We start from the raw sequence: 27,035 nt of genomic DNA, 5'->3' as shown, positions 1-27,035 counted from the left end.
GAAAATTATAGTGAGGATAACCAGCATATGGTTTACATATTTATACCATTGTATTTTCATAATACAAAGAGGAGTCATCTCATAATTAATGATAAAAAATTAACTTTCATATTGGGGGGAAATAAAATGAAATTTAGCTAGCATTAATTGAGGAATGCAATAAACTCTAGGTGTTGCCATGTAGGGGGACTCATCCATATTATGATCAAAGATTGAATCAATTAGTGACCTTTGGCTTTTTGCCTCTCTGAAAATATGGTATGCACATAACACTCCCCTTGTCTACATCATTGTCCCTTTCTCTAACTCTCCCCCTTTGACATCAATGCAATGAGATGTCTAGTACTTCCACAAATAATCTTCCCCTTTTTGTAATACCTCTACTTGATATTAATAGAATCATTTTCCTTTTGCAATAGTTCTCTCCCCTTTTTTTCTTTTTTTTTTGATCCAATTGTTGGTGCTAGGATATTTGAAAGGGGATGGCGTTTCGCGGAGCCCTAGTGCGAGCTAGGGCCTGCGTGCCCTAGCTTGCTTGACCTGCCATTTGCGCGCATTGGTGGCTGTTCTCTGCTCGCGGGGGGGGGGGGGGGGGGGGGTTTGTGTCTGCAGGGGTCTGGAGGGGGTTGGACAGGGGTTTGATCTCTTCCTGTATGTGGCTGGGCGTTTTTCTGGCCGATATCTGGTGCATGGGTCTCTTGGTCGATGGGTGCGTGGCGGTTTGGGCATTTGGGCCGACTGCTTTGCTTCTCTCCTTCTGCTATTTGGTGCTTGGGTTCGTTTTGCCATGGAGAATCAGGGTCTTGCTTCTTCCCTGGATCTAGAGATGGTTGATCCATCCTCTTTATTGAATGCCAATAACAAGGATCAGACTGAGTTTCCTCTTTCTGGAGAGGGCACCTCCTCGTCAAAAGGGGCGTTTCGAATTAAAAAAGTAAATGGATGTTTGGAGAGATCGGAAGATAGACCGGTTTTGGTTATTCAGCCTGAGCAGGTTTCGAAGGATGTTGACTACTGGTGCAGACATGCTCTTATTTGCAAATTTTTGGGCCTTCGACTTTCTCTCCCTGTGTTGGAGTCCTGGGCACGTCGGGTTTGGAACCCTGAAGGAGATTTGGAGATTCTTTTAGCGGCAAACAACTATTTCCTGGTTATTTTTTCAAGCATGTCGGACAGGAATAGGGCTTTTGAAGGGGGCCCTTATTTCTTTAACCAGGTTGGGCTCTTCATCAAGCCTTGGCATATGGGCTTCAACTCTGCTGAGGAGATCCCTTCGCGGGTGCCTGTGTGGGTTCGTTTGCCGAGGCTTCCGTTGGAATTTTGGCAGGAAGATATTCTCCACTCAATCTCTTTGCTTCTTGGGAAACCTGTTGGATCGGCTTCACAGACTCAAGATCGTAAGGTAATTTCTTTTGCTCGTATTTGTGTTGAAGTTGATTTGAAAAATCCATTACTAGACTCTATGGAAATTTGCATGGGTTCTTCCTCCTGGATCCAGCAGCTAGATTACGAAACCCTTCCATTCAGATGCAGAATTTGCCATCAATATGGTCATTTACACCGCAGATGTCCTAGATTGAATTCTTCCCCCCTGTCTGCCTCTGGACCTCCTAGGTTGGACAAGGGGAAAGCTCCAGTGTCTAATGGGCCTGCTGATAAGGAGGGATTTATCCTGTTTAAATCCCATAATAAAGGTAAAGGCAAGAAGAGATCCTGGATGGATAGACAGAATAATGACACATTTAATAGGTTTGAGGTTCTTGATAGCGTAGTCCAAGAAGATGGTATCCCAATTGAGCTTTCTTCTGGGGATAAGGGTCAGGTAGAGATTCGGGAGGTGGATGCAAAGCAGGAGGAGCTGCCTTTATCATCAAGGGTCCAACAGGTTTGTCAGCCAGCTTTGGACTTGCCTTCTCAAGTTCAGAATATTGGTGGCCTCCAGGAGTCACAGATATCGGTGGGTACTGCTAGTTTAGCTCCTTGCCCCCAAGTTACGAAGGGATCTGTGGATCTTGTGAAGGGTGCTAAGGCTCCTCCTACCTTAGGCTTGCATCAAAAATCTTTTAAAAAGGGACCTCTAGATAAACAATCAAGGAGTGGAAGGAAGACTGATCAAGAGAAGGTTAAGATTATGGGTGATACTCTGGTTGAGTCTGGGTCTGTGAAACCCATTGATTCTCACTTCTCCCACCCCCCTAAATGATAGTTTTATCATGGAATGTTAGGGGTTTGAACAGCATCCCTAGACAAAAGGTTGTTCACAGATTAATCGAGTCTTAGACTCCAGATGTGGTCTTTATACAGGAAACCAAGCTTATAGTGGATGGTTTGAATAATTGTGCTCTGCGTATCTGGCCCCAAGGCTACTGGTAGGGGGTGGGGGCATTGGGCAGTTCTGGGGGGGTGGCTTGCTTCTGGAACCCGAGGAAAGTCTCCCCCTTATGGTGGGTTTCTAGTCGGTCTTCCATCTCTATGGTTGCCTCCAATTTTGAAACTGGTGAAAGATGTCTCTTCTCCAATATTTATGCTCCTACTGATCTTCCAGGTAAGACCCATCTTTGGGATCATATCAATTTTGTCCATTCTCTGGACCCGTTTCTCCCATGGATTTTAGCTGGTGACTTTAATGATTTCATTAGTATGGATGAAAAAAGAGGAGGGTTAGCCAGGCTTGATCCTTCTTCTCTTTTGCTCAGAGCTAATATTGGTCTCCTTAACCTTGTTGACATGAAGCCAAGCCATGGAGTTTTTACTTGGAATAACAGGAGGTGTGGTGACGAGGCTATCTCAGAACGGCTTGATAGATTTTTGGTTTCTCGTTATTGGATGAGTAGCAGGTGGACTACTAGCTCCGAAATCTTGGATTGGAGGGGATCTGATCACTGGCCTATCAAACTCTGTGTCTCCTCTTATGGGGTCAACAAAACTCCTTCTTTCAAATTTCAATTGATGTGGTTATGTGATCAATCTCTTCGGGATCTTGTGTTGGATTGGTGGTATGAAGGGCTTCCTGCCCATGGGACGGCCATGTACACTTTTTGTAAACGACTCCAACATGTGAAGTATAGGCTTAAGAGGTGGAATAAGCAATGTTTTGGGAACCTACATGCTCAGAAGCTTGTTGCTTAGTCCAAGCTAGATAGTGTCACTCGTCAGATTCGTGATCATGGGTTGTCCTCTAACCTTTTGAATGCTGAGTCCTTGGCCCTTAAGGGCTTAGAAGAGTGGGAGCTTCAGGAGGAGATTTTCTGGAAGCAAAAATCTCGTATTGATTGGCTTCAAGAGGGGGATAGGAACACAACTTTCTTTCACAATTCGGTTAAGGCCCGCAGGCAGGGGAACTCTATTTCCACTCTTGTCTCCAGTGATGGGACTCTAGTCTTGTCCTATGGTGAAATTTCTAGGGAAGCTGTCAACTATTTTTCTAATCTTTTTACTAGGGAGGATATTGCTGCTAGATCTGAGGAGAGGGCTATCTTGGATTGTATTCCTTGCTTGGTCTCGGATGAGATGAACGGGGCTCTTTTGTGTCCAATCTTGTTACCTGAATTGGAGAGAGTGGTGTTTAGTATGAAAAAAGGCAAAGCTCCTGGCCCAGATGGGTTTCCGATTGAGTTCTTCTAGGAATTTTGGGAAATAATAAAGTTTGATCTCCTTGAGGTGGTCCAGGAATCTCTTAGGAACAAACAAATGCTTAAGTCTTTGAATTCTACTTTCTGGCTCTCATACCTAAGAAGGAGGGGGCTAATCGAATGGACCATTTTAGGCCTATTGCTTTATGCAATGTTGTCTACAAGATCATCACCAAGTTGATTGCTGAGAGACTCAAACCTCTCCTTGGTGCTTTGATTTCTGCTGAGCAGGGAGGTTTTGTGGAAGGGAGACAAATATTGGATGGTGTCATGATTGCTACGGAGGCTATTCACTCTATGGCTTCTTCTAAGGAGAAGGCGATGTTCATTAAGCTTGATATGGCTAAAGCTTATGATCAGGTGAGTTGGGAGTTCCTTCAGAATATCCTCTTGGCCTTTGGCTTTAAAGAGGAATGGGTGAGTTGGGTTCTCAGTTGTGTGACCTCGTCCTCCTTCTCTGTTCTCATTAATGGGGAACCTTCTGATTGGTTTAGTGCTTCTCAGGGACTTCGGCAAGGAGACCCTTTGTCCCCTTATCTTTTCATTATCATGGCGGAGGGTCTTGGTAGATTTATTAAATCTCAGGTGCGGCAGGGTCTTATTCATGGCTGGAGCTGGAACAATGATCTCCCTCCCTGTTCTCATCTTCAATTTGTGGATGATACTGGACTGATGGGCTTGGCTAGAATCAGTGAGGCAATAAATTTCAGGAAAACTTTAGACATCTACTTGAAAGCTTCTGGTCAGAGTATTAATGATGATAAATCTTCCATTTATTTCTTTAATACTCCTCATCTCATTTAGAATAAGATTGCCAGGATTCTTAGATTTCAAATTGGCTCTCTTCCCCTGATGTACCTGGGGATTCCTTTGGCCCTGGGATCTCAGCGTAGAGATTTTTGGCAAGGTATTTTGGATAAGTTCCGGAGTAAGGTTAGTCATTGGACTAACAGGTGGCTCTCTTCTGCTAGTAGAGTGATTCTCCTAAAAGCTGTGGTGCAATCTCTCCCTATTTATAGGTGTTGTGTGCAGACTCCTCCTGCCTCCTTTGTGAGGGATTTTGATGCTCTTTCCCGGCAATTCCTTTGGTTGGGTAACCTCCTTTCCTTGAAGTGGAGTCTTGTCAGGTGGGAGTCTGTCTGTAGGCCGAAGCATGCTGGGGGCCTTGGCCTTAGGTCTATGGCTCTTGTGGTTATGGCTTTGGCGGCTAAGCTGTACTGGAGATGGTGCAACAACCAGGATCAGGATTGGGCCAAGATTCTTGCTTTCAAGTATGCTCCTGGTGTTGAGAGCCAGGATGTGCCGCGGATTGCTTTGTTGGGCAAAGGTTCTTGCATTTGGGATACTCTTAAGAAGGGAGCTCAGCTTGTTAGGAATGGTCTCTTCTGGATCTGTAGTAATGGCTCTGATGCTCTATTTTGGCTGGACTCTTGGGATGGTCACCCTCCCATTCTCTCTAGTTTCCCTCAGCTTCTGCCGCTTTGTCAGATGTTCTTTGATGCTGGATGGATTAGGGTGGAGCATTTTAAAACTTTTAAGCGTATTAGTCAATTGGAGGTGTCTTGCTGGAAGGATCCGCAGGAGTGGCCTGTGGGTGGTTCTGAGGAGGATCGTGCTACTTTGTGTAAGATCTTGGAGGGAAGGTTTTGCAGTTCTCTGAATGAGAGGGACAAGTTGGCTTGGAGTCCTTGCCCAAAGGGTAATTATACTGTTGCTCAAGGCTATGCTGTGCTTGATAGGAATTTACATGGTCCTGCTGAGGTGCCCTAGTGGAGGAAGGTTTGGAACAACTTTTCTTGGCCCAAGTGTAACTTCTTTTTATGGTTGGTTGCCCAGAGGAAATGTCTCACTTGGGAGAATCTTCGCAAACGGGGGTTTCAAGGACCTTCCATTTGTTTTCTTTGTTGGTGCAGTGAAGAATGTTCTTCCCACTTATTCTTTCATTGCCCCTTTTCTCGTGATATTTGGCACAGATGGTGGGAGGCTTGGCACCATGGTTGCATTCATGCTTCCTCCCTTATTGAGTTTTGGGAGAGCCTGGGTAGGTCTCCTGCGAGGACTCCTTTTCTTCAGGTGGCCTGGATCATTGGGCCTATTTTCATTCTTTGGAATGGAAAGGAACCGTAGGGTTTTTTGCGACTCCAGATTAGATAGGGGTCAACTGTGGACAAAGATTATCAGTAGGCTTCAGGAGACTATTTCGGCTAAATGTGATATGTCTGAAAGTATTGATCTTGGGGATGTGGCGGTTGTGCGGGATCTGAGCCTGGGTGTTAATAGTAGGGGTTGCACTGCTGGTATTATGCCCCATCGTGTCAAGAAACGGGTCTATCGTGATGGGAAGTGGGCACCTCCTCCTAATGGGGTCCTGAAGATTAATACTGATGGATCTTCTCGTGGAAATCCTGGGCATGCTGGTATTGGGGGTATTGGTAGAAGTAAAGATGGTGATGTTGTTTTTTGCTTCTCTGTCTACAAAGGGCATTACTCTAATAACCTGATGGAGGCCCTTGCTATTAAGACTGCTATGGAGCAGGGTTGCCTTCTTGGCTGGAGGAGGATTATCTGTGAGTCTGACTCTCAGATTGTGGTGGATATGTTGAACAACCAGAGGTTGGATGGTGTTAGTTGGCATTTAGCTTCGATGGTCAGACAGATTTTAAGTGTTTGCAGTTCCTTGGAATCTATCTCTTTCTGTCACATCCCTAGAGAATGGAATAGCGTGGCTGACTGCTTGGCGAAGTGGGCCTCGGAGAAAGGGGATGGTTGGGATATCAGTGGTAGGGAGGAATTACCTTCTGATTACCTGGGGATTTTGGAGAGATTTTTATTGGAAGACAGGACTATGTAGGGTTGTTGTTTGGTTTGTTGGTTGTTCTCCTTTTTTAGTGAGCCTGTGGCTTTTGCCTTGTATCTTGCTTTGGTTTGAATAAAAAAATTTCCCCTTTTTAAAAAAAAATAAAAAAATAGTTCTCTCCCTTTTTTGAAATCAATGGCAATGAGATCTTCATTATACTTCCATCTGCAAATAGATCATAAGAAACATCTTCTTATACTCTAATATTTTGAGGCTTCATCCTTTGAGTTGTCTTCTCCTTCGAGCTAGAAGATAACACAATGGTTGGATCCCCTTGAATTCATACTTCCCCTTATGAACTTAGTGATACCTCTTGTGTATGAAGTGTTGTTTGCATATGTATGGAATGTGTTTCATGCTTAAAAATCATTAATGAAGAAATAGGAAATAAGGACGAATCACCAAATCCTTAACTATCAAAGCAATTTCAAACATAAACCAATAGAAATTAACACAAGATAAGAATAAATTCAAATAAATGAAACTCCCTCATCCTGCATCGTGGCTTCCATTGTGCTTGTAGGTGGCTCTTAGGTATTGCACTGGGATTCTTGCATAGATTAGACAATTGTTTGAAGACTGTGATTCTAGAATGAATTGAGAAAAGAGGTTGAATTTATAGATTTTCAACACAGAGAAGGTGGGGATTTGAACTCAAGTGTTGATTGACAGATAACTGATTTAGATTGATCAGTTAATTCATTAGATTAATCTGTTAACAGAATTGATTGGAGAGTGAACTCAATTGATTGACTAGTAGACTGAATAGAATAGCTAGTTGACTGGATTGATTGATTAGAAGATTGAATTTATTGGAGAGATAAGTGGATTGATTGATCAGTAGAGTGAATAGATGGATTAGTCATAAAAAGTTGATTTTGAGTTAAAAAGGATGATTGATGAGTTAACTAAGTTAACTGATTAGACAACTGATTTGATCAATCAGTTCTAATTTTAGCAATGTGTTGTAGGAATTTGAAATTGAATTTGATTTTCATTTTTAATTTGGATTTGAATTCAGTCATTCGAATGCTGAAATGCACATGAAATTAACTGAAATTCAAATTTGGGGAAAATGTGAATTTGATGATTTGGAATTAGATGAAATTAAGTGAAATTCAAATTTGGGGAAATATGAAATGAAATTAGATGGAATTAATTGGAATTATAATTTGGGGAATTGGAGGAATTTAATTAATTAATTTAAATAATTTAAATAAAATTATTTAAACTTAGGAAATAGAATTAATTAAATAATAAAGATTATTTAACTAAGGAAAAGATCATAATTAATTAAATAATTGATATTTAATTAATAATTGAGATATGGTTAACTGATTAAAATGATTTGAGAATAGAAATAGAATAATTAGGAGTGTTGAAGGGTGATGATTAGAAGAAATAGTTAATTTAATCAAATAATTAAAGAATTACTTAATTAAATAGACGAATAACTAGTGTAGAATTAATGAGACATTTTTAGGTGTCTACATTTGACCCTCTTGCAGACAATGTCGAAACGACATTGTTTCAAAGAAAATGAAAAGAAAAACTGTCCCAATATGCCCCGGTGACGTAGGGTATAATGCGCCCTCAGAAAAAGTGGTCGAGAAAAAAAATGGAACAAAGACCAATTTTTTGGAAATATGCTAGATAGTGATAAATGAAGTTTGAAAGGGTTTCGATCTCGTTTGCTATGTCTATAACTCCGTTGAAGCTGGAGGGGTCCACGAGCGTTTATGTTAAAATAAACCCTAATTTTGAGCTTATAAAATGAAGATTGATATGGACTTGAGCTCATTTGCATTGTTTTGTTTTGAAAGAATTGCTTAGAGATATTTGTGTTTTTGTCATCCTTGGAGCGAAATGGCAGGTCATAGAGCAAGGTTGCATTTATCCGAGCGAGTTTGGTCATATCAGAGACCTCCCAACACTGGTGGCATGGTGAGTTGCTTGATGTTTTGCCAATTTATGTCTATATTTTGCAAAAAAATTAACTAGTTTTTGGTGTGCCATCTTTTATGTATGTCACAATTGAGTATCGATATTGTTGCAATTGATTTAATCATGTCACAGTTGATATTTTATGCCGCATTTGTTAACATTGGATCACAATTGAACGTTTTGAATTACATTTGATTTTATCGTTTCGCATATGATACATTTGATTCACAATTGGCATAAGTATGTCGCATTTGATTCTTTTACTTCGCAATTGGTAATATTGAATCGCAATTGATAACAAATGCCTCGCTTCTTCTTATTTATGCGTCTTGACTGTTTTGATGATGTAGTTGACTCATTTTTATATTTTCCAAATGTAGACGCATTATCTAGTACTTCTTGCTAGGCAGACACAACGAGATAGTCTTGATCGATGTCATGAGTTGGATGTAGAGGATACCGCTTTGTTAAGACAAGTTGGATTATATTATATAGCACATTTGCCTAAGGTTACAGCCAACAGGGTCATGATTACTGCTTTGATTGAGCAGTGGCATTTAGAGACATGTTATTTTCATCTAGCGACTGGTGAGGCGTCAATCACACTTGAGGATGTGTGGCGTATTTTACACATTCTGATATTTGGTAGACGAGTTACTTTTGATCGTCATGATGGTATCTCTACTTTGTGTAACCTGTTTAAGTGTGAGGAGCAGGATCTACATATCCGTGGTTGTTACAAGATTCGTTGGGATGATTTTGATTATGATGATCTCACTATTGTGCTTGCTTGTATTGTTGCTAGATTATTGATACCTGATAGGCACGCCCATGGTTTTCCTGTTGGATAGGGACGTATCATACATGATATGATTATTGAAAGACATGTGTTTGCTTGGGGTCCTTGTCTTCTTGCCACTTTGTATCATCAGATGAATGGGATTGTTTACTTGCAGCAAAAATCAGTTGGATGTGGTATTACTTTGCTCCAAACATGGGCTTCAGAGTACATAGCTATTTTTCATCCTGCGTTACATATGGATTTAGAGCCAAATCAGCCATATGCTTTTGGATATATTGTTGGTGTGATGCATAGGGCATTGGTTAATATCTTGTATTGGCATCATCAGATTGATATCTTACAGTATTTCTCATGGAGACCTTATCTTACTTGCTCTGGGTAGACTGTTGATGCTCAACATCTTCCTTTTTGTCGACAACAAAGATATCTTATTGGTCGAGGTGTGGGTAGCCACAGGGTTATTGATATGCAAATTCCTGGTCATGTACTCAGATAGTTTGGGGAAGTACAGGGTATTCTAGATGTGACAACTTATTTTGCTCATACTACTCGAGAGGTTGGTGATTGGGGTGCTTGCGTGCAACCTCTTGTTTCTATTGTTGAGTTTGATGCTCTTGCTCCTGTTTTGTGGGGATGGCATCTTGGTGTAGCACATCCAGGGTCCACAATGCAGTATAGTGTATGGTGGATACAACATAGGCCTATACCTTTGACAAATCCGATAGTTCTGATTGGTGCTCAATAGATTAGACATGGCAGGGGTTCTACTGGGAGAGGGAGAGGTGGGGGGAGAGATAGAGGAGGTAGAGATGGAGGATGTTGTCAACATAAATTGCCTATGGTTATGTTTGATAATATTTGTTATTCGACAAGGTATTAATTAATTGTAGTGAGTGGGTTGTCAGTCTCGGGTGGTTATGTGTTGGTTGGTTGACGGTTGTGTACCTCTTGGCAACCGTTGGGTCCTTTAATTATGCCATGTTTTGTCAAGGAAGGGGGATGGTATTGTTGGATCTAGTGTAATTCTTGGCTGACCATCTTTGGTCTCTTCTCTGTAATAATTGAATGTACGAATAAAGATATATTTTCTATCGTGTCTGGTATGAATTATCATGTACATTATTATTTCCTATACTTAATTTACCAGTTGTATCAGCAAACATTTGGCGTCGTTTCCTTAAAAGAAGTCGGGTCAACCTTGAGTGATTCATGTCCGTAGATCCCATCAAAGATGAGAAGAGGCCATAGGGTGGTCAAGACCAAGCGATTAGGTGATCTGCCAACCCTTGGCCAGAGGGAGCACATAGACGAGTCGAAGCCTGGAAGTACTCGAAGTGTTGGGACGCTAGAGGTGGACGTGTAGAGGACGCGCGCGTGTCTGAGAGTGCAAGGAAAGCACCGGAACATAGCGGTCAGAACATTTCACTCAAATCCGACACACCTAGAAGTACTCAAAGTGTTGGGGACGTTGAAGGTGGACGGGTAGAGGATGCCTATGTGGCCGAGAGTGCAGGGAAAGCACCAGAACGTAGCGGTTGAAATAGTCCACCCAGGTCCGGCACACAAGGCGAATACACACGTACCTTCCGAGTGAAAATAATGTTGAACACCCAGGAGAAGCATAAACTATCAAAGTTCATGGGAGATGGGTCAGAGGACCCGATACGACATTGCAAAACATGCAACACCATTTGGGAGGCAAATGGCCACGATGACAAGGACTATTGGCTAAAGGCATTGTCGGCCACCCTTCGGGGGATCGCCATTGATTGGTACACATACCTCGACGCCCAGCACAAGATGAGATGGAGTGATCTGAAGAAGGCATTCTAGGATGAATTCAAACTCTTGAGGGATGATAATGAGATCGTGGTCAAAATCTATAATACTAAGCAAGGGAAAAATGAGAGTGTATGCGCTTACAACCGTAGGCTCAAAGAACCGTTGAACAAGATGGAAAACCAGCCAGTCAACGGGTTGAAGAAGAGGTGGTTCAAGGAGGGATTGATACCCTCACTGCGCAAGAAGATGAAAGTAGTGCCTCCATCCTCATACGTCGATGCGTACAATCGAGCGATGGATATCGAGAGTAAAAATAAAACCTCCTCCCAAGAGAAGAGGAAGACCAATGATGATGAGAGCACTGAAGGTAGCAGTGACGAAGAATAAAAAATCGTACGAGCCCTGCGACGGGATATGTTGAGAATGATGAAAGAATTGAAGGCTGAGAAAGGAACCAACAATGAAGGTAATGAACTATGGTGTATTGAGTGCAAAAGGGAGGGGCACACGAAAGCTAATTGTCATAGAAATATGTTTTGTGAAATTTTCCAAGTGCTAGGGCATTCAGGCAACGAGTGCCCGTACAATTTGAAGATGAGAAGTACACAAGTGCTCTTCACACAGGGAGAGTCCAACCCATCGAAATCACATAATGTATCGCCAAGTGATTATGGAAATCAACGAGGGCTAATTCAAATATAGTACGACTCCAAAGGATGTCCTATCATATAGTGCCAACAATGTAGTGAATGGGGACACTTTGCGAGAGACTGCCATAACAAGAAAGATAACATACAATTATTGTGCAAATGGTGTGGACTAGGTGACCATGAAGACACTAATTGCCCGAATCAGAAGGGTATTAACATGTGTGGACATGGAGGAACAAGAGGACGTAGTTTTGGCAATCACAAGAGCATAAACAAAGAAGGCAATATATTCAAACTCTGGTACGAAAAAGGAACAAGCTGAAGTAGAACAAGTGTTGGCGAAGGAACGAGTAACTTCCAATGGAACTGCAAGTATGTCATTGCGGGAGTTAGAGAAAAACATAGTCCGACAGGTGCTACAAACAACTGTACCGATCAAGGTGGCAGACCTTCTGCAAACTATGCCGCAACTGAGAATGTCAATTACCAACACAGTTAGTGACGACACAGTCTTCCAGAACCAATGTAAGCCACACGAGGAGGAACTGATAGGAAAACCATCAGCCAAAGGGAATGAGTCTAGTGATCCAATGTTGTTGATGGTGAGCATCGAGAGGAAGCCGACGATCATCGAGATGGAAATAATGGGGAAGAAGTTGACAAACACCATTGTTGATGAAGGCTCGAGAGTAAATGTACTGCCAGAAGACACATGGAAATGTCTAGGGAAGCCGAAGCTTTAGCGCCAACCTTCCACTTAGTAGGTGCCGACCAGCACGACATCCAATTGTTGGGTACATTGATGGAACAAAAAGTAATGATTGGGACACAACAATTTTTCTTGGACTTTGTAGTTATCCGATTACAGAAGAAGGCGTACGATGCACTCCTCGAGAGGGGATGGTTGGTTACTGCCAAGGCGAATCATAACTGGAAGCGAAAGACACTCTCGATCAAGAGTGATGGGAGGAAGTACATCATTGACTTGACCAACCAACCGGTGAGTGAAAAACTAGCACCCTCAGACTCTGAGTCTAAGGGTGGAGAGTTAGATATGGACGGAGGAAGGAAAGGCATGAAACCCAATGATGAAGGGGTGCTCAAACTAGAAGATTACTTTGAAGATGAGAGGAGTTCTCTTAATGCATTATTCCACTGGTAGATGGAGGATTATGAAGTTTCTGACCCTGACTGTAACATGCTACAAATTGGCCAAATTGAGGAAGTACAAAGTTTGTCATACGACATTTATCTATGCACATCTGACGTTGGTGTGTCTGGGTTGTATGAATAGTTACCAAGTGAGCCTGTACCGTATGAACAGAGGTCGCCGAGTGGGAATGGGGAAGTATCTAAGGTGTATGAAGAAGATTCACAGGGCGAGGATTTGAAATTGGATGTTGTAGAGCCTGGTGGTGATGCCCCGAAGAAGTTAATACTATACACTAAACGGTTCACATCAACCGAAAGCAATTCTGCCGTATGGTTCAGAGCAGACAAGAGAAAGTTGGCTCTTGAGGATCCAGGTTGCGTCAATGTGATGAGGTTGCCACACGAAGCTAAGAGCCCCAGCTACACCATACAAACTAGAGAAGTTGAGTGCTGGAGATCTGTACGGTCAAGAGAGAGTCAGGGAAGCACAGGTGCGAAAATATCGTACATTGTACGGTCAACAAGTATGATCGAAGCACAAGCATGGAGCACCATTCTATACGACAAGGCGAGGAGTCTATACGGCATACGAAAGAGCACCATTCCGTACAACACATGATAGAGCACCATTCCGTACGGCGTAGCTCACCCGTACGACATGCCTAGTTCAATCAACCCGTACGACATAGATCATCCAACCATTCCATACGGTGTAGTCCATTCATTTGATCCATACAACGTATGACATAAATTACATAGAGAAAGGGTACAGTGTATGGTGAAACTGTACGACGGATATGGCACAGGAGACATCATACGACATGCATGAAAGTCATACGGACATCGTACATGAGGCATCGTACGGTATACAGGGATGCAATCAAGGAGAGGTCATTTTACCATGCTACAGGTACGACAACCAAAGGCAGAGGCTGTACGAAAACCAAGAGAAATCCGTATGGACCACAAGAGAAATATCATATGGTCAAGGAAGCAATATATCAAAAACTCGAAGGCATCAGCTTTGAGTTGGATGAAGGGAGTCTCAAGCCACACACCTATGCATCATACAACCAAGAGAGAAGCACAAGTCTATACAAAAGAATAAGTCAGAAAACACAATTCCCGTATGGGAGAATGCACCTTGATCAGAATTTTGACTTCATTGGCCTCGTTCCTGACGTCTTAGAAAAGAAAAAAATTGATGCACGCCATAGACTTCAGTGTGGGTTTGAAGGTTATAATTTGGTGTTGGTGGCGGGACCCTGCAAGGGGCGCTTCCCCTCGACCCCGCAAGGAGCTCTGCCCCTTGACTCTGCTGGGGACGCTGCCCCCAAACCCCCGCAAGAGGTGTTGCCCCTTGACCCCATTGGAGGTGTTGCCCCAAACCCCCATTTGATTTGGCAAGTACACTAGAAGTTGGGGTTGTCCCATCGAAGTTGTCAGTCTTCCTGAATATTACTTGATGGTTGCTTGTCGTCTAGAAGATGACTTTTTTTTTTGGTGGTGGGGGGGATAATGTTGTCAGCATAAATTCCCTATTGTTATGTTTGATAATATTTTTTACCCGACAAGGTATTAATTAATTATATTGAGTGGTTTGTCAATATTGGGTGGTTATGTATCAGTTGGTTGACGATTGTGTACCTCTCGGCAACCGTCGAGTCCTTTAATTATGCCAGGTACTATCAAGGAAGGGGGATGGTATTGTCGGATCTAGTGTAATCCTTGGTTGACCATCTTTGGTCTCTTCTCTGTAATAATTGAATGTGCGAATAAAGATATATTTTCTGTCATGTCTGGTATGCATTGTTATGTACATTATTATTTCCTGTACTTAATTTACTATTTGTACCAGCAAATAGAGGAGGTAGAGGTGGAGATGGTAGAGGTGGAGGAGGTATAGATTTGATAGCAGTTGTTGTAGGACAAGTGGATAGTGATAGGGAGGATTTGGATATTGGTGGAGATATTGTATCCATGAGAAGTTATGATGAGAGTGATGAGTCAGGATCAGGGTCATCAAGCAACGATGGAGATGAGGGCGGGGATGATGGTTATGATGTGGAGATTCCACAGGCTTCAAAGTATGTAGGTGTGGAGAGAGGAGATGATGAGGGACTGAGAGATCAAGTTAGTCATTTAGAGGACTTGGTTGCTACTTTGCGACAATGACGGATGGAGGATAGGGATCAGTATCGACATGCGATGGAGGAGTTGACTGCAAAGAGGGATCAGATAGTTGCTGAGAGAGATCGATTACAGAGGGAGAGGAATGAGGCAGTTAGGAGAACTCAGATCACTATGGATGCATATGATCAGTTATTTGGGTTGGTGATGGAGGCTCGTATCCAGGCAGATAGATATTTTGTTGTTGCACAGGAGGCTATTTATTATCGGTAGGCTTATGAGAGAGTTATTCCTGAGGGTCAGAGGTAACCTAGTTTTAGTGCTTTCATGGGGGGAAGATCAAGTCGATCTACCTCTCGACAGACTAGCAGTGGAGGAGTGATGGGTCCACCTAGAGCGTCGTCGGGACATGTTGGAGTTAGTCGAGATACACCTACTAATAGAGGCAGTATAGGTTGAGAGATTGGATATTGATGTTGATATTGTAGATACAATATATTTTGACACATTTCTATATGATATATATGATATGGTTTCTTGATGAACTTTTTGATGGTGAACTTCTTGGTGTAATGTTTCTTTATTGTGAAGATGAATTCTTTATGAATGTGATATCATGCAGTGATTTGATGTAGCTCTATGTTGTGATGCATAATGGTTGATGAAAATCTTATTATAATGCAATGGACTATCATTATGGAATGATTATAAAAATGTGAGATGTTTGTTTTTGTGTGTCAAAATATGTGTTGAAGACCTTCAAAGAATTGTTAGTTGTTAGATGTAGAATGGTCAATCAACTGAATCAATATTTGTTTATTCTGGATTTTGATGTGATAAAAAAATTTGATGAGAAAGTCTTCATTGCTTTATTCATAGTGCAATACATTATCACCATTGAGCCTTATTGTATAACAATGGAGCTTATTACATCAGGGTATGAATAACCAAGATGTATAGATATCTCATTGCAAAGAAACAAACACATAACAGACAAGGAATGAACCCTCCATTCTGGGAATTACACTAGGGGTTGAGGTATGTGTGGCATTCACAAGTTGAATGCTCCTATCACAGACACCCACTAGAGAAATTGCCCCAAAACTTCATTGGTTCAAACCACAAACAAAAAACAAAGAAAAGGATCATGCCCATCACGGCTCCTCTAGTCACCTTTTGGACATCCTTGAGTAGCTAAAAGAAATTATCTTCACCAATTTGATAAAAAAGAGTCAACCAAAAATAGACAAAACTCAGCAGTTAGACTAATTGTGCCTTTGCTTTGATATGTTTGATGTGATTTTGATAATGTTTGGTTTCAGAAGTTTTGGACCACGTTTAAGACTGACCTGTCTGGTTTCAAGTGTACTGATTTTGTTTAAGACAAGATGTTGATCACGTTGATAGTTTGATAGATCGATAGATTAGACCATTGATCAATTTGATTGCAAATGTTTTGAAAAGATAGTCGTATCCTTTGTTTAACTTCACGTGAAATGTTTGTTGGACATCTATTGGGGTGTTTGATTCTTGTGAGACAATTTATTGCAATTTTTAAATTGATATTTGAATGTTTTTGGATTTTGTGGATCGATATTGATTATTTTTTAGATTGGATTTTGGACCTTTTCTATATGTTTAGGATTTTTTTTCAGGATCATTTATCTAAATGTTTAGAATTTTTTTAGGATCGTTTTTGATGTTTTTTGAATTTTTTGATGTTTTTGTAATTTTTTTAGTAATCGTTTTTTTTTTTGGGGGGGGGGATTTTTTCAATTATCGTTTTTTATTTTTTTGGATTTTTTCAGTTATCGTTCTTTTATTTTTTTGGATTTTTTCAGTTATGCCCCCAAGTGCAGATCTATGATAATGATATGCAACATGTATGAGGGGATAATGAAATTTCAATATGAATTATGCTAATGTAGGATGCATGATAAAATGCAATTCCTATTCGAAAAAGGATGAGCGTGTGTGTCTTTCATCCTGAAATGCACTAATTGGGTGAAAGGTGAGAATCGTTTCAAAGATAGGAGTTCAATTCATTCTCAAAAAGACTTTGACCATCCCACTTAACACACCTTGTAACCAAGATTTATGAATGGAGGCACAGAATAATTCTCCATGAATTCTTGAAACTTTGATCCTTCTTTTGCCCATGTGTGTGCAATTGAGTTCATTCTGACTTGGAATCCTATGTGGCTAGCTATGTGAGTTATTCTGACTTCAAAAGCATCCTGGATAGAGCCTCGTTGCCAGCAAGCTTTTAGGGCTCCGACAAGGTTATGCACTATAATCTCTCAAACATTGCTCCATTTCCAGTAGGCGTCCATAGCCCTGATGGAGTTATTTGCATGTTCCCATAGTCAAGCTTATTTTTGTCACACTTGTATGTGTGAGATTTCAATTATATATCTTTTCTCTTTTTGCTTTGAGATGGATATTGACATAACACTTTTTTTTCTTTTTTTTCTTGCCTTGACTTGTAAGTAATGAAACCTAGTTGGGTATGACAATTACAGTGGTGCTGAAGTAGAATATTGGATTTTTCACTAGCCACATGACCAACTAGGTATTTGTAATGACTTAGAGCTTTTGATTAATGTGTGAGATATAGAAATTGATAGATTTTGGGTAACAAGACTTGATAAGGAAACCTCTACCCAACCAAGGATAAATCATAATCACAATGTCACGTTGAAGATGAATGACTAAAGACCTCCTAAAGAATTCATGAACATGTATCTAGGAAATGAGACAACCTTCATTCTTTTCAGTGCAGACAGGCTAATAACTCAGACAATCATCATGTTTTATTGATGCAACTATATGAGAAAGGGATAATGCAATGCGATAAAGAATTATGCATATGCAGTACTGGAATTTGAAATGAACCCGCCCTTAGATGTAATATATTTTTAGCATATTATTGATGGGATCAAGGAGTGAATCTCCCTCCATTGTTTACAAATGGTAAGCACCATTTTCAATTACTTTCGTTATGACAAATGGACCCAACCAGTTAGGTTCAAACTTTCTTGGTTTTTCACATTCAACAAGGTTTCTTTGATTTTCTTTAAGAACAATATCTCCTATTTTGAAGCAACGTGGGTTGACTCATTTGTTGTAGCTTCTTCTCATTCTGTTTTGGTAGCCTTGTAAATGGTTTAGAATGCTTTGTCATTTTTCATCTAGGAATTCTAATTCTTGCAAACATGCTACTCTATAGTTTTCTTCTGAGATTATGTTTTTTAGAGAGACTCTTAGGGATGGAAATTCTATTTCAATAGGTAAGATGGCTTCTACACCATAAACCAGAGAGAATGGTGTTGTACCGGTTGTCGTGCGGATACTAGTTTGATAAGCCCATAGAGTTGGATTTAGTTGGAGATGCCAATCTCATCCACTATCATTGACAAATTTCTTTAAAATTTTCAAAATAGATTTATTTTTTGCCTTAGCTTGACCATTTCTTTAGGGATAGTAGGGTGTTGCAAAACATTTCTGGATGTTAAATTGTTCACAAAGTTCACTCACATCTTGATTTTTTAAGGGTCGACCATTATTAGTCACGATGCACATGGGTACTGCTTACCTGCAAATAATATAATTCAGGATGAATTTAGCTATTTGCTTTCCTATTGTGAAAATCATCGGGATTGCTTCTATGAGATTCTACGAGAAGCGAGAACTGAGCCAAGATCTGATGTTGGTCGTAGATCACATGCAACTCCTCATGCAATAGATGATCAAAGATCAAAATAGTTGAATGAAGATAATTTCGATATGAGAGAGAAATAGAGACAAAGAAGAGAATTTGGAGAAAACTCTCACTGAGCTATCACTTCACCTGCTTGACTTGTAAAGGTGAGAGTATAGTGCTTGTTATATAGAAAAATATAAGCATATACATCCAAGGGGTGCATTAACTCCTATTCCCCATAAAAAGTGGGAGGTTTTACCTTCTTGGTAAATGCCAAAACATGTGGCATAACCTCCTTACATGAAGACAAAAAAGGAGTTGAGAAAGTTGGCACATAAGGCCAAAAGAGGGTGTGAAACCCAACTACCCCATAACCCACTTAGGAAATGACAAAATAGTGGTTATGAGAGGTGGCACAACAAGCCAAAAGAGGCTGTGTAACTCAACTACCCATGTGAAGTGGAGAGTTACACATGTAGCTGAAGTATTTCACCACGTGTCCTCATATAAACCACTCCTATTAACCTAAGCAAGCTTAAATAATATATGTGTAGGAAAAAATAAATATCCCCTAACATAAGGAAAATAAAAAACCTACACTAACACCCCCCCTTAAGCATAGCTTAGGTGGGTGAAAATATGGGTCCCAGCAAATGCAACCATGTTAGGTACCCATGTACATAGATAGACCCCCCAAAAGAAGAAGCCCCCCCATAAGAGGAATAGCCTCCCCCCTAAATAAGGAGAGAAAGAAAGGAGGACTAAGAAGTCCCTCCTGTAGTAGACACCTGTCATATCCCAAGCAGAGATCGCAAATGAAGGAACTTGCTTTCGGTGAAGAGTTTGGTGAAGATGTTCGCAGTTTGCTCCATTGTAGAACAATACTTAAGATCAATGATTCCTTCCTGAATGAGCTCCCGAATATAGTGCATATGTATCTCAATGTGTTTCATCCTTTGGTGATGAACTGGATTTCTTGAGATCTGTATAGCACTTTGATTATCACAAAAGATGATAGTAGGCTTCCTAACTGGAATACCAAACTCAGTGAGAGTATTCTGAAGCCAAATAGCCTCAGTGGTGGCATTAATTGCCCCTCGATACTCAGCCTCTGTTGATGAAAGAGAAGTTGCAGACTGCTTCTTACTCAACCAACAAACTGGACCAGAACCAAGTGAGAAGCAATACCCTGAAGTGGATTTGCGATCCTGAGAATCACCCGCCCAATCTGAATCCATATATCCCACCAAGTCAATATCCCTGCCTGCTGCATACTGAACTCCATAATTGTGAGTACCCTGAATGTAGTGGAGAATCCGCTTAGCTGCTTTCCAATGCAACTCATGTGGCTCCAGCATGAATCTAGAGACCATGCCCACCGCATATGAAATGTCAGGTCTCGTATGAGTCAAGTAGATGAGGCTCCCAACAATTTGTCGATATAAAGTGCTATCAACCAAGGGTGAAGAGCACTTAGCCTCAAGTTTGACCCCAGACAAAAAAGGAGTAGGTGTAGGCTTACAGTCAGCCATGCGAAATCTAGAGAGCATATCAAGTGCATACTTGGGTTGTCCAAGAAAGATGCCTGAAGAAGATTGAGTAATCTCAATTCCCAAGAAGTAATGTAGAAGACCCAAGTCTGACATCAGAAATCTATCATGTAGAGCAGTTTTCAATACCTTGATGGTGGATGAGTGACTCCCCGTGATCAACAAGTCATCAACATAGAGAACTAGAAATGTGAGAGTATCATCCTGGTGTAGAATATAGACGTTCGGATCAGAATGGCATCGAATAAAACCAATTGTCAGAAGGAAGGAGTCCATCTTGGCATACCAAGCTCGAGGAGCTTGTTTTAGGCCATAGAGAGACTTTCAAAGTCGACACACAAGTGAAGGATCTTGAACAAGCCCTTGTGGCTGCTCCATGTAGATTTCCTCCTGAAGGTCACCATGAAGAAATGCACTCTTGACATCCATCTGATGAACTTTCCAATGATGGGTTGCAGCAATAGCAAGGACAAGCCGGATGGAATTCATCTTAGCAACTGGAGCAAAAGTCTCAGAGTAATCAACCCCTGGAAGTTGGGAAAAGCCTTTTGCTACCAAGCGAGCCTTATACTTATCAACCGACCCATCTGCTACAAATTTTGTTTGATAGATCCACTTGCATCAAACAAGTTTCCTTCCCTTAGGAAGAGGAACTAAATCCCATGTGTGATTCCTTTCCAAGGAATTAAACTCTTCTTGCATTGCAGCATCCCATTCGGGAACACCTGTAGCTTCTCAAAAAGACTGTGGATCAGAAGCTGAAGCAATGAAGAGATGTGGAGCTTGCTGAAATTGTAACCTAGTTCTTCTAGAATCTGATGGATCACCAAGCCAATCTCCTGCTGACTCAAAAGTTTGTCGAGCCCAAAGAGGCACTGAAGCTGGAGAGTTTGGGGGAGAATCATCAACCTCTGAAGGATGACTATGAGAAGAATGTGAATCCTCACCATCACTGTCACCATCTGAAGTGGAGGAAGAAGACTCCTGAATAGGATTAGGAGGATTAAGATCCTCAGAAGAACTGTCAACATCATGCAATGTCTCCAATGTGATAGTGGATGGAGAAGTGGTATGAGAAGAAATAGAAGAACTCTCCTCAAAATGAACACTCCTCTCAATGAAAAACTCATGTGTAGAGGGATGGAGAAGTCTATACCCTTTGACATCATCTGGATACCCAACAAATATGCAAGGCTTTCTTTGCGAATCCATAGCCTTGCATTTCTCTACTAGAATGTGGGCCCATGCAAGAGAACCAAACACTCTGAAATGCTTAACTGTAGGTTTCTAACTGGTCCAAGCTTGAAAAGGAGTTACCCCCTTCACAGCTTTATGAGGAACTCGATTCTGGATGTAACATGCACAATTGATGGCCTCTGCCCAATATTGAGGTGCCAAAAACTTGGAGTGAATCATACAATTTGCCATATCCTTCAAGGACCTATTCTTCCGTTTTGCAACACCATTCTACTGAGGACTGTATGGAACTGTGTGCTGCATGTTGATACCTTATGAAGCACAAAATTGTTCAAACTGATTATTAACATATTCACCCCCATTATCTGTACGCAGAATCTTGATGAACTTCCCAGATTGTTTCTCTGCAAAAGCTTTGAAATCTAGAAAATTCTCAAATACCTCAGACTTTTGTTTGAGAAAGTAAACCCATGTAAATCTGGAAAAGTCATCAATAAATGTTAAGACATATCTAGCCATACTGAAAGATGGTTGTGGAAATGGTCCTGCCAAGTCACTATGTACCAACTCCAATAGCTGTGGAGCTCTCCATGCTTTGCCTTTATCATACTTCTCCTCAAGATGCTTACCAAGAATACATCCCTGGCAAACTCCATCAAAAAATTGAATAGAAGGCAACCCTGAAACCATGTCTTGTTTACTGAGTTGTTGCAAGTAACGATAGTTCAAGTGGCCAAATCGTTGATGCCACAAACAACTAATCTCATCTGCATGAGTGAGTAAAACAGTCGAAGGAGAGTTAGGAACAAAGTGATAAAACTAATATAATATAGGTTGATGATCTGCTTTTCCCATAGCAATAGTAGACCCATTATGCATTTCACTGATTACCACTGTATCTGGCATGAACTCAACTCACTTGCTAGAACCAGTGTAAGTGATCTAATAAATAGATAGGAGATTAGTTGATAAAGATGGAACACAAAGGACATCCTTAAATGTTCCTTCGCCCACATCAACAGACCCTCTCCCTTGCACTTCAACAGGAGTGTCATCACCCATTAGTATGGAAGGCATAGAACATGGCTCTAAAGAGGTGAAATCATCTTTTGAAGAAGCCATGTGGTGCGAAGCACCCAAGTCAATTATCCAAGAATTGGGTTGTGAAGCAACAACAACTAGGGCCTTACCCTTTCCTTTCCCTTTACTCTTATTTGTATCCTTAGAAGATCCTTCTGATGAACTTTGTTTGACTGAATCAGGCACCTTGATATTATTCTTTTCAAGAAGATTTGAAAGGTGATCAATTTGTTTCTTTAAACACTTATGTTCATCATGACCAGGCCTCTTACAATAAGAACACTTGACCTTCTCCTTCTTAGGTTGTTCACCTCTTGATGAAGAGGTCTGATTATCTGTTTTTGAAGTAGCAGATTTCTAATATTTTTTCTTCTCTCCTTGGTTCTTTTGTTTCTTATCTTGCTTACTAGACCCTTTTTGTTCTTTCGTGCCTCGATTTACAACTAAGGCATGTGACTTAGAGGGTTTTATTGTACCCATTTGAACCAATTTGTCTTGCTCCCTAGTGAGTTCTACAGCAAATTCATCCAGAGAAGGCATTTTGAATGTGGTACCTAGGGCACATTTTGTAGCATAGAATGTAGAAACAAACACTGAATAGTTAGGACCAAGCTTAGAAAGAATACTCAAGATCAGTTGCTTATCATATTTCTTAATTCCACACCATTCCAACTACAATCTTATAGACTTAAGTTTAGTGAAGAAGTCTTGTATAGTATCAAAATTGGTTGGATTCAACCCTATGAGTTCATTCTCTAACTGATGACCTCTTAGCTCATCCTGCTTACCAAAGAGGTTTTCCAAAGTGGTCCACATTGCATTTGGTGTAGTGGCAGATTCAATGTGAAAAAGAAGGTCTGGAGAGACTGACATACATAGAGTACCAAAAGCTTCATCACATTTATTAAACCATTTAATCTTTTCTGCATCATCTTGAGGTTTAGTTTCAAGTCCCATAGTAACACAATGATATCCATGTCTTTTTAGATATATTATCATCTTAGATTTCCATTCAAAGTAATTATATGGTGTTAAAAGTGGAACTATAGATGCATCCATGATAGTAGAGAAGAATATTGCAAAGAATCAGGAAAAGTGCAAGAAAGAAGGCACAAGAGACACCCCCCCTTTTCACTAGTCTCAGAAATCACGCCCCCCAAATATTATAAGGTTGGCACTTTATAATTAGTGCATTTACAAGGCTTTTTATCAGATTACAATTCTTTAAGAAACCAATAGAGATTTCAAATACAAATAATTTGAGACAAGATCTAAAACAAATCAGCCTTATAACTGCTTAATTTATCTCAATACCTTTCCAACAACTATTAGTTTTTGAAAAACAGAGTTGTGAGGAGAAAGATATGACCAGTTGAAGAGAAAAAGAAGCAGCTGATACAACCTTTAATATCTGATAGAAAAAGGCAAATAATTTCAATTAGACCTGTAATAATGGAGAGTGCTCATTTCCAACTTTTTGTCAAGTATTTGTTTGCAAAAATCTGACACTCGAGGCAAAAGTTGTGCAACTTTTAAGAAATGTTGCTGAATTTCCCTAATAGAAAAATGGATTAGGCCCTATTCAAGCTCAATTTCTGCAAAATTTATTCATTTTCTAGAAATACCATCCGAAACCCAAAAGTTTTTCAATGCTGAGAAGAAAACCCAAAAATCATTTTTTGTGCAAGTGAACAGAAGTTGAAACACTAAAGCCGAAATGAAAATAGCTCTAGTAAAAAAAATTTACTCTGATTTTTTACTATGTCCTCCAAACTTTGATTTTGGTGAAGTAAAAGTCACTTTTGACTTTTTCAAGCCTTATGGACACTTTGAAAATTCTTATTAAGCTTTCAATATTACCACAAAGCTGCAATCACCCAGATCTTACAAGAACACATACATGTAAATCAAATTTAACTAGAAGCTATTTTCCTTTAAACTGTTCTGATTCTCCAGATCACACGAGAATGTAGGAGAAGAGCATACTTAGTTTTTAAGGAAAATATTAGCTATATAAAAGTCTCAAATCCCTCAAATAAATTAAGAAAAACAATGAGCTATACCAGACAATAAGCTCTGATACCATGTGAGATTCTGCGAGAAGCGAGAACCGAGCCAAGATCTGATGTCGGTCTTAGATCACATGAAACTCCTCACACAACAGATGATCAAAGATCAAAATAGCTGAATGAAGATAATTTCGATATGAGAGAGAAATAGAGACAAAGAAGAGAATTTGGAGAAGACTCTCACCAAGCTATCACTTCACCTGCTTGACTTGTGAAGGTGAGAGTATAGTGCTTATTATATAGAAAAATATAAGCATATACATCCAAGGGGTGCATTAACTCCTATTCCCCATAAAAAGTGGGAGGTTTTACCTTCTTGGTAAATGCCAAAACATGTGGCATAACCTCCCTACATGAAGACAAAAAAGGAGTTGAGAAAGTTGGCACATAAGGCCAAAAGAGGGTGTGAAACCCAACTACCCCATAACCCACTTAGGAAATGACAAAATAGTGGTTATGAGAGGTGGCACAACAAGCCAAAAGAGGGTGTGTAACTCAACTACCCATGTGAGGTGGAGAGTTACACATGTAGCTAAAGTATTTCACCACGTGTCCTCTTATAAACCACTCCTATTAACCTAAGAAAGCTTAAATAATATGTGTAGGAAAAAATAAATATCCCCTAACATAAGGAAAATAAAAAACCTACACTAACAGCTTCAACCCATTTTGTGAAATATTTTGTAGCTATGAGAATAAACTTATGTCTGTTGGAAGAGGTAGGATTTATTTTCCCTACAAGATCTAATCCCCATTGTGAAAATGGCCATGGTGATGTTATTGGTTGAAGATCTTGAGCAGGTGTATGAATGAGGTTCCCATGTATTTGGCATTGCCTGCATCTTTGGACATACTTGTAAGCGTCCTTTTCTATTGTAGGCCAATAATAACCTGTTCATAACAGTGTTTTTGCTAGAGCAGTTCCAGAAGAATGTGCACCACATATTCCATCATGAACTTATTTGAAGGCGATTTGTGCCTCCTCCATATCAAGGCATCTGAATAAGGTGTTGTCTATATTTTTCCTGTATAAAGTATCAGCAACGATTGCATGTTTTGACAATTGTCATATGAGTGCCTTCCTTTGATTCCATTAAAAATTGGGAGGTATATATTGATCATGCAGGTATGCGTATATATCTTTGTACCATGGAGACTCGGGTCCTACTATCATACATATATATTCAGTGGATGGTATTTCATAAGCTGGGACAATGAGTTATTCCACTTGAAATTCAAAGTGATTTCCATCATTCGGCATATCCAGGAGAGATCCTATTATTGCCATCGCATCTGTTTCCTTGTTTTGCACTCTTGGTATCTGTTCAAATGTGATCTTGGTGAAGTGTTTCTTTCATTATTCCATGAGTTGTTTGTATGGTTGTAACTTGTCATCTTTTGTTTTATAATCATCATTGACTTGATTAATAATGATTTGTGAGTCTCCAAAGACCTGTAGATCTTTGATCTTCCATTTGTAGTGCAATGAGCAGTCCTATCATCAGGGCTTCATATTCAGCAATGTTATTGGTGCAAGGGAAGCTAATCCTAAATGATTTGGGAATTGAATCCCCTTGAGGAGTTATGAGTAGAATTACTGCTCGTGCTCCATGATTTGTATGTGAACCATTAAAGAATAATTTCCATTGTGTTTGTGTCGATAGTGTAAATACTAATTCATTTGGGAAATCTATCACCATTGGATAATTATCTTGTAAATGTGCTTTTGCAGGTTGGTTTGCTATGATTTGTCCTTTTATAGATTTTCTATTGATGTATTCGATGTCAAAATCACTGAGTATTGTAGTACCCCTCCTTGATCAGCCTCTTTTTGTATATTTTTATTTACTTTTGTGACTATTCAGTGGAACCTTATTGTATATTGATTCAGATTATATGCGATGTTATTTCATGCTTATCTGGATGTATGGTGTATGCTTTTATGCAGTATTTCAGTGCTTATGATTAATGCTATTTTTTGGATCATTATCATGGACTGACACTTTTACCTTATATGTGCAATGCGTTATTTACATGTTGTGTGTTTGCATGTGTATAGGATGCGAGGAGATGATTTTCCTTCACTCACTTTGGTGAGACAGGGAATGCCATGACTCTCCTTCATCGGTGTGTGTGTCGTGTCTGTATTTATATATTTGTCTATATGCACGTGTGGATTATTTGGTGCAGGACATTGCAGGTACTAGTACTAGGTAGGTACAGGGTATTGACTCCACCTGCTTTCACAGGTTTGAGCATGCCTTATATATATCCGATGGGAGTGGAGGAGATAGTTGTTGTATCCTAGTTTGACCCACAGTCACACACGTGTGAGTGTTGTCAGTCGGTTGTCTTTCCCGTCTGATTGTTATGCGAGTCATGGTGCCTTGGTTTGGTCATTTTGAGAGTCGTCATTGGATCATTCTTGGTTTTGCATGTTTCTGTTATTTAAATGGTTATTTAATTAAATGGACGATGTTATCTTTT

At 40.2% G+C, this 27,035-nt stretch overlaps 1 protein-coding gene across 1 annotated transcript; it reads left to right on the top strand.

Moving 5' to 3' along the window:
- Positions 1-634: 634 nt before the first annotated feature.
- LOC131857427 (uncharacterized) lies at positions 635-27,035 on the top strand. The gene is made up of 3 exons (XM_059209998.1): positions 635-1,402; positions 8,363-8,433; positions 26,608-27,035. Exons 1-3 carry the CDS (start codon positions 788-790, stop codon positions 26,660-26,662), a joined length of 741 nt encoding a protein of 246 aa, XP_059065981.1. The 5' UTR covers positions 635-787; the 3' UTR covers positions 26,663-27,035.

The sequence above is a fragment of the Cryptomeria japonica genome, chromosome 8 (genome assembly GCF_030272615.1).
Source record: "Cryptomeria japonica chromosome 8, Sugi_1.0, whole genome shotgun sequence".
In the NCBI taxonomy this organism is placed as follows: Eukaryota; Viridiplantae; Streptophyta; class Pinopsida; order Cupressales; family Cupressaceae; genus Cryptomeria; species Cryptomeria japonica.
Note: the sequence above shows the minus strand (reverse complement) of the source record. Positions and strands in the feature narration are given on the sequence as shown.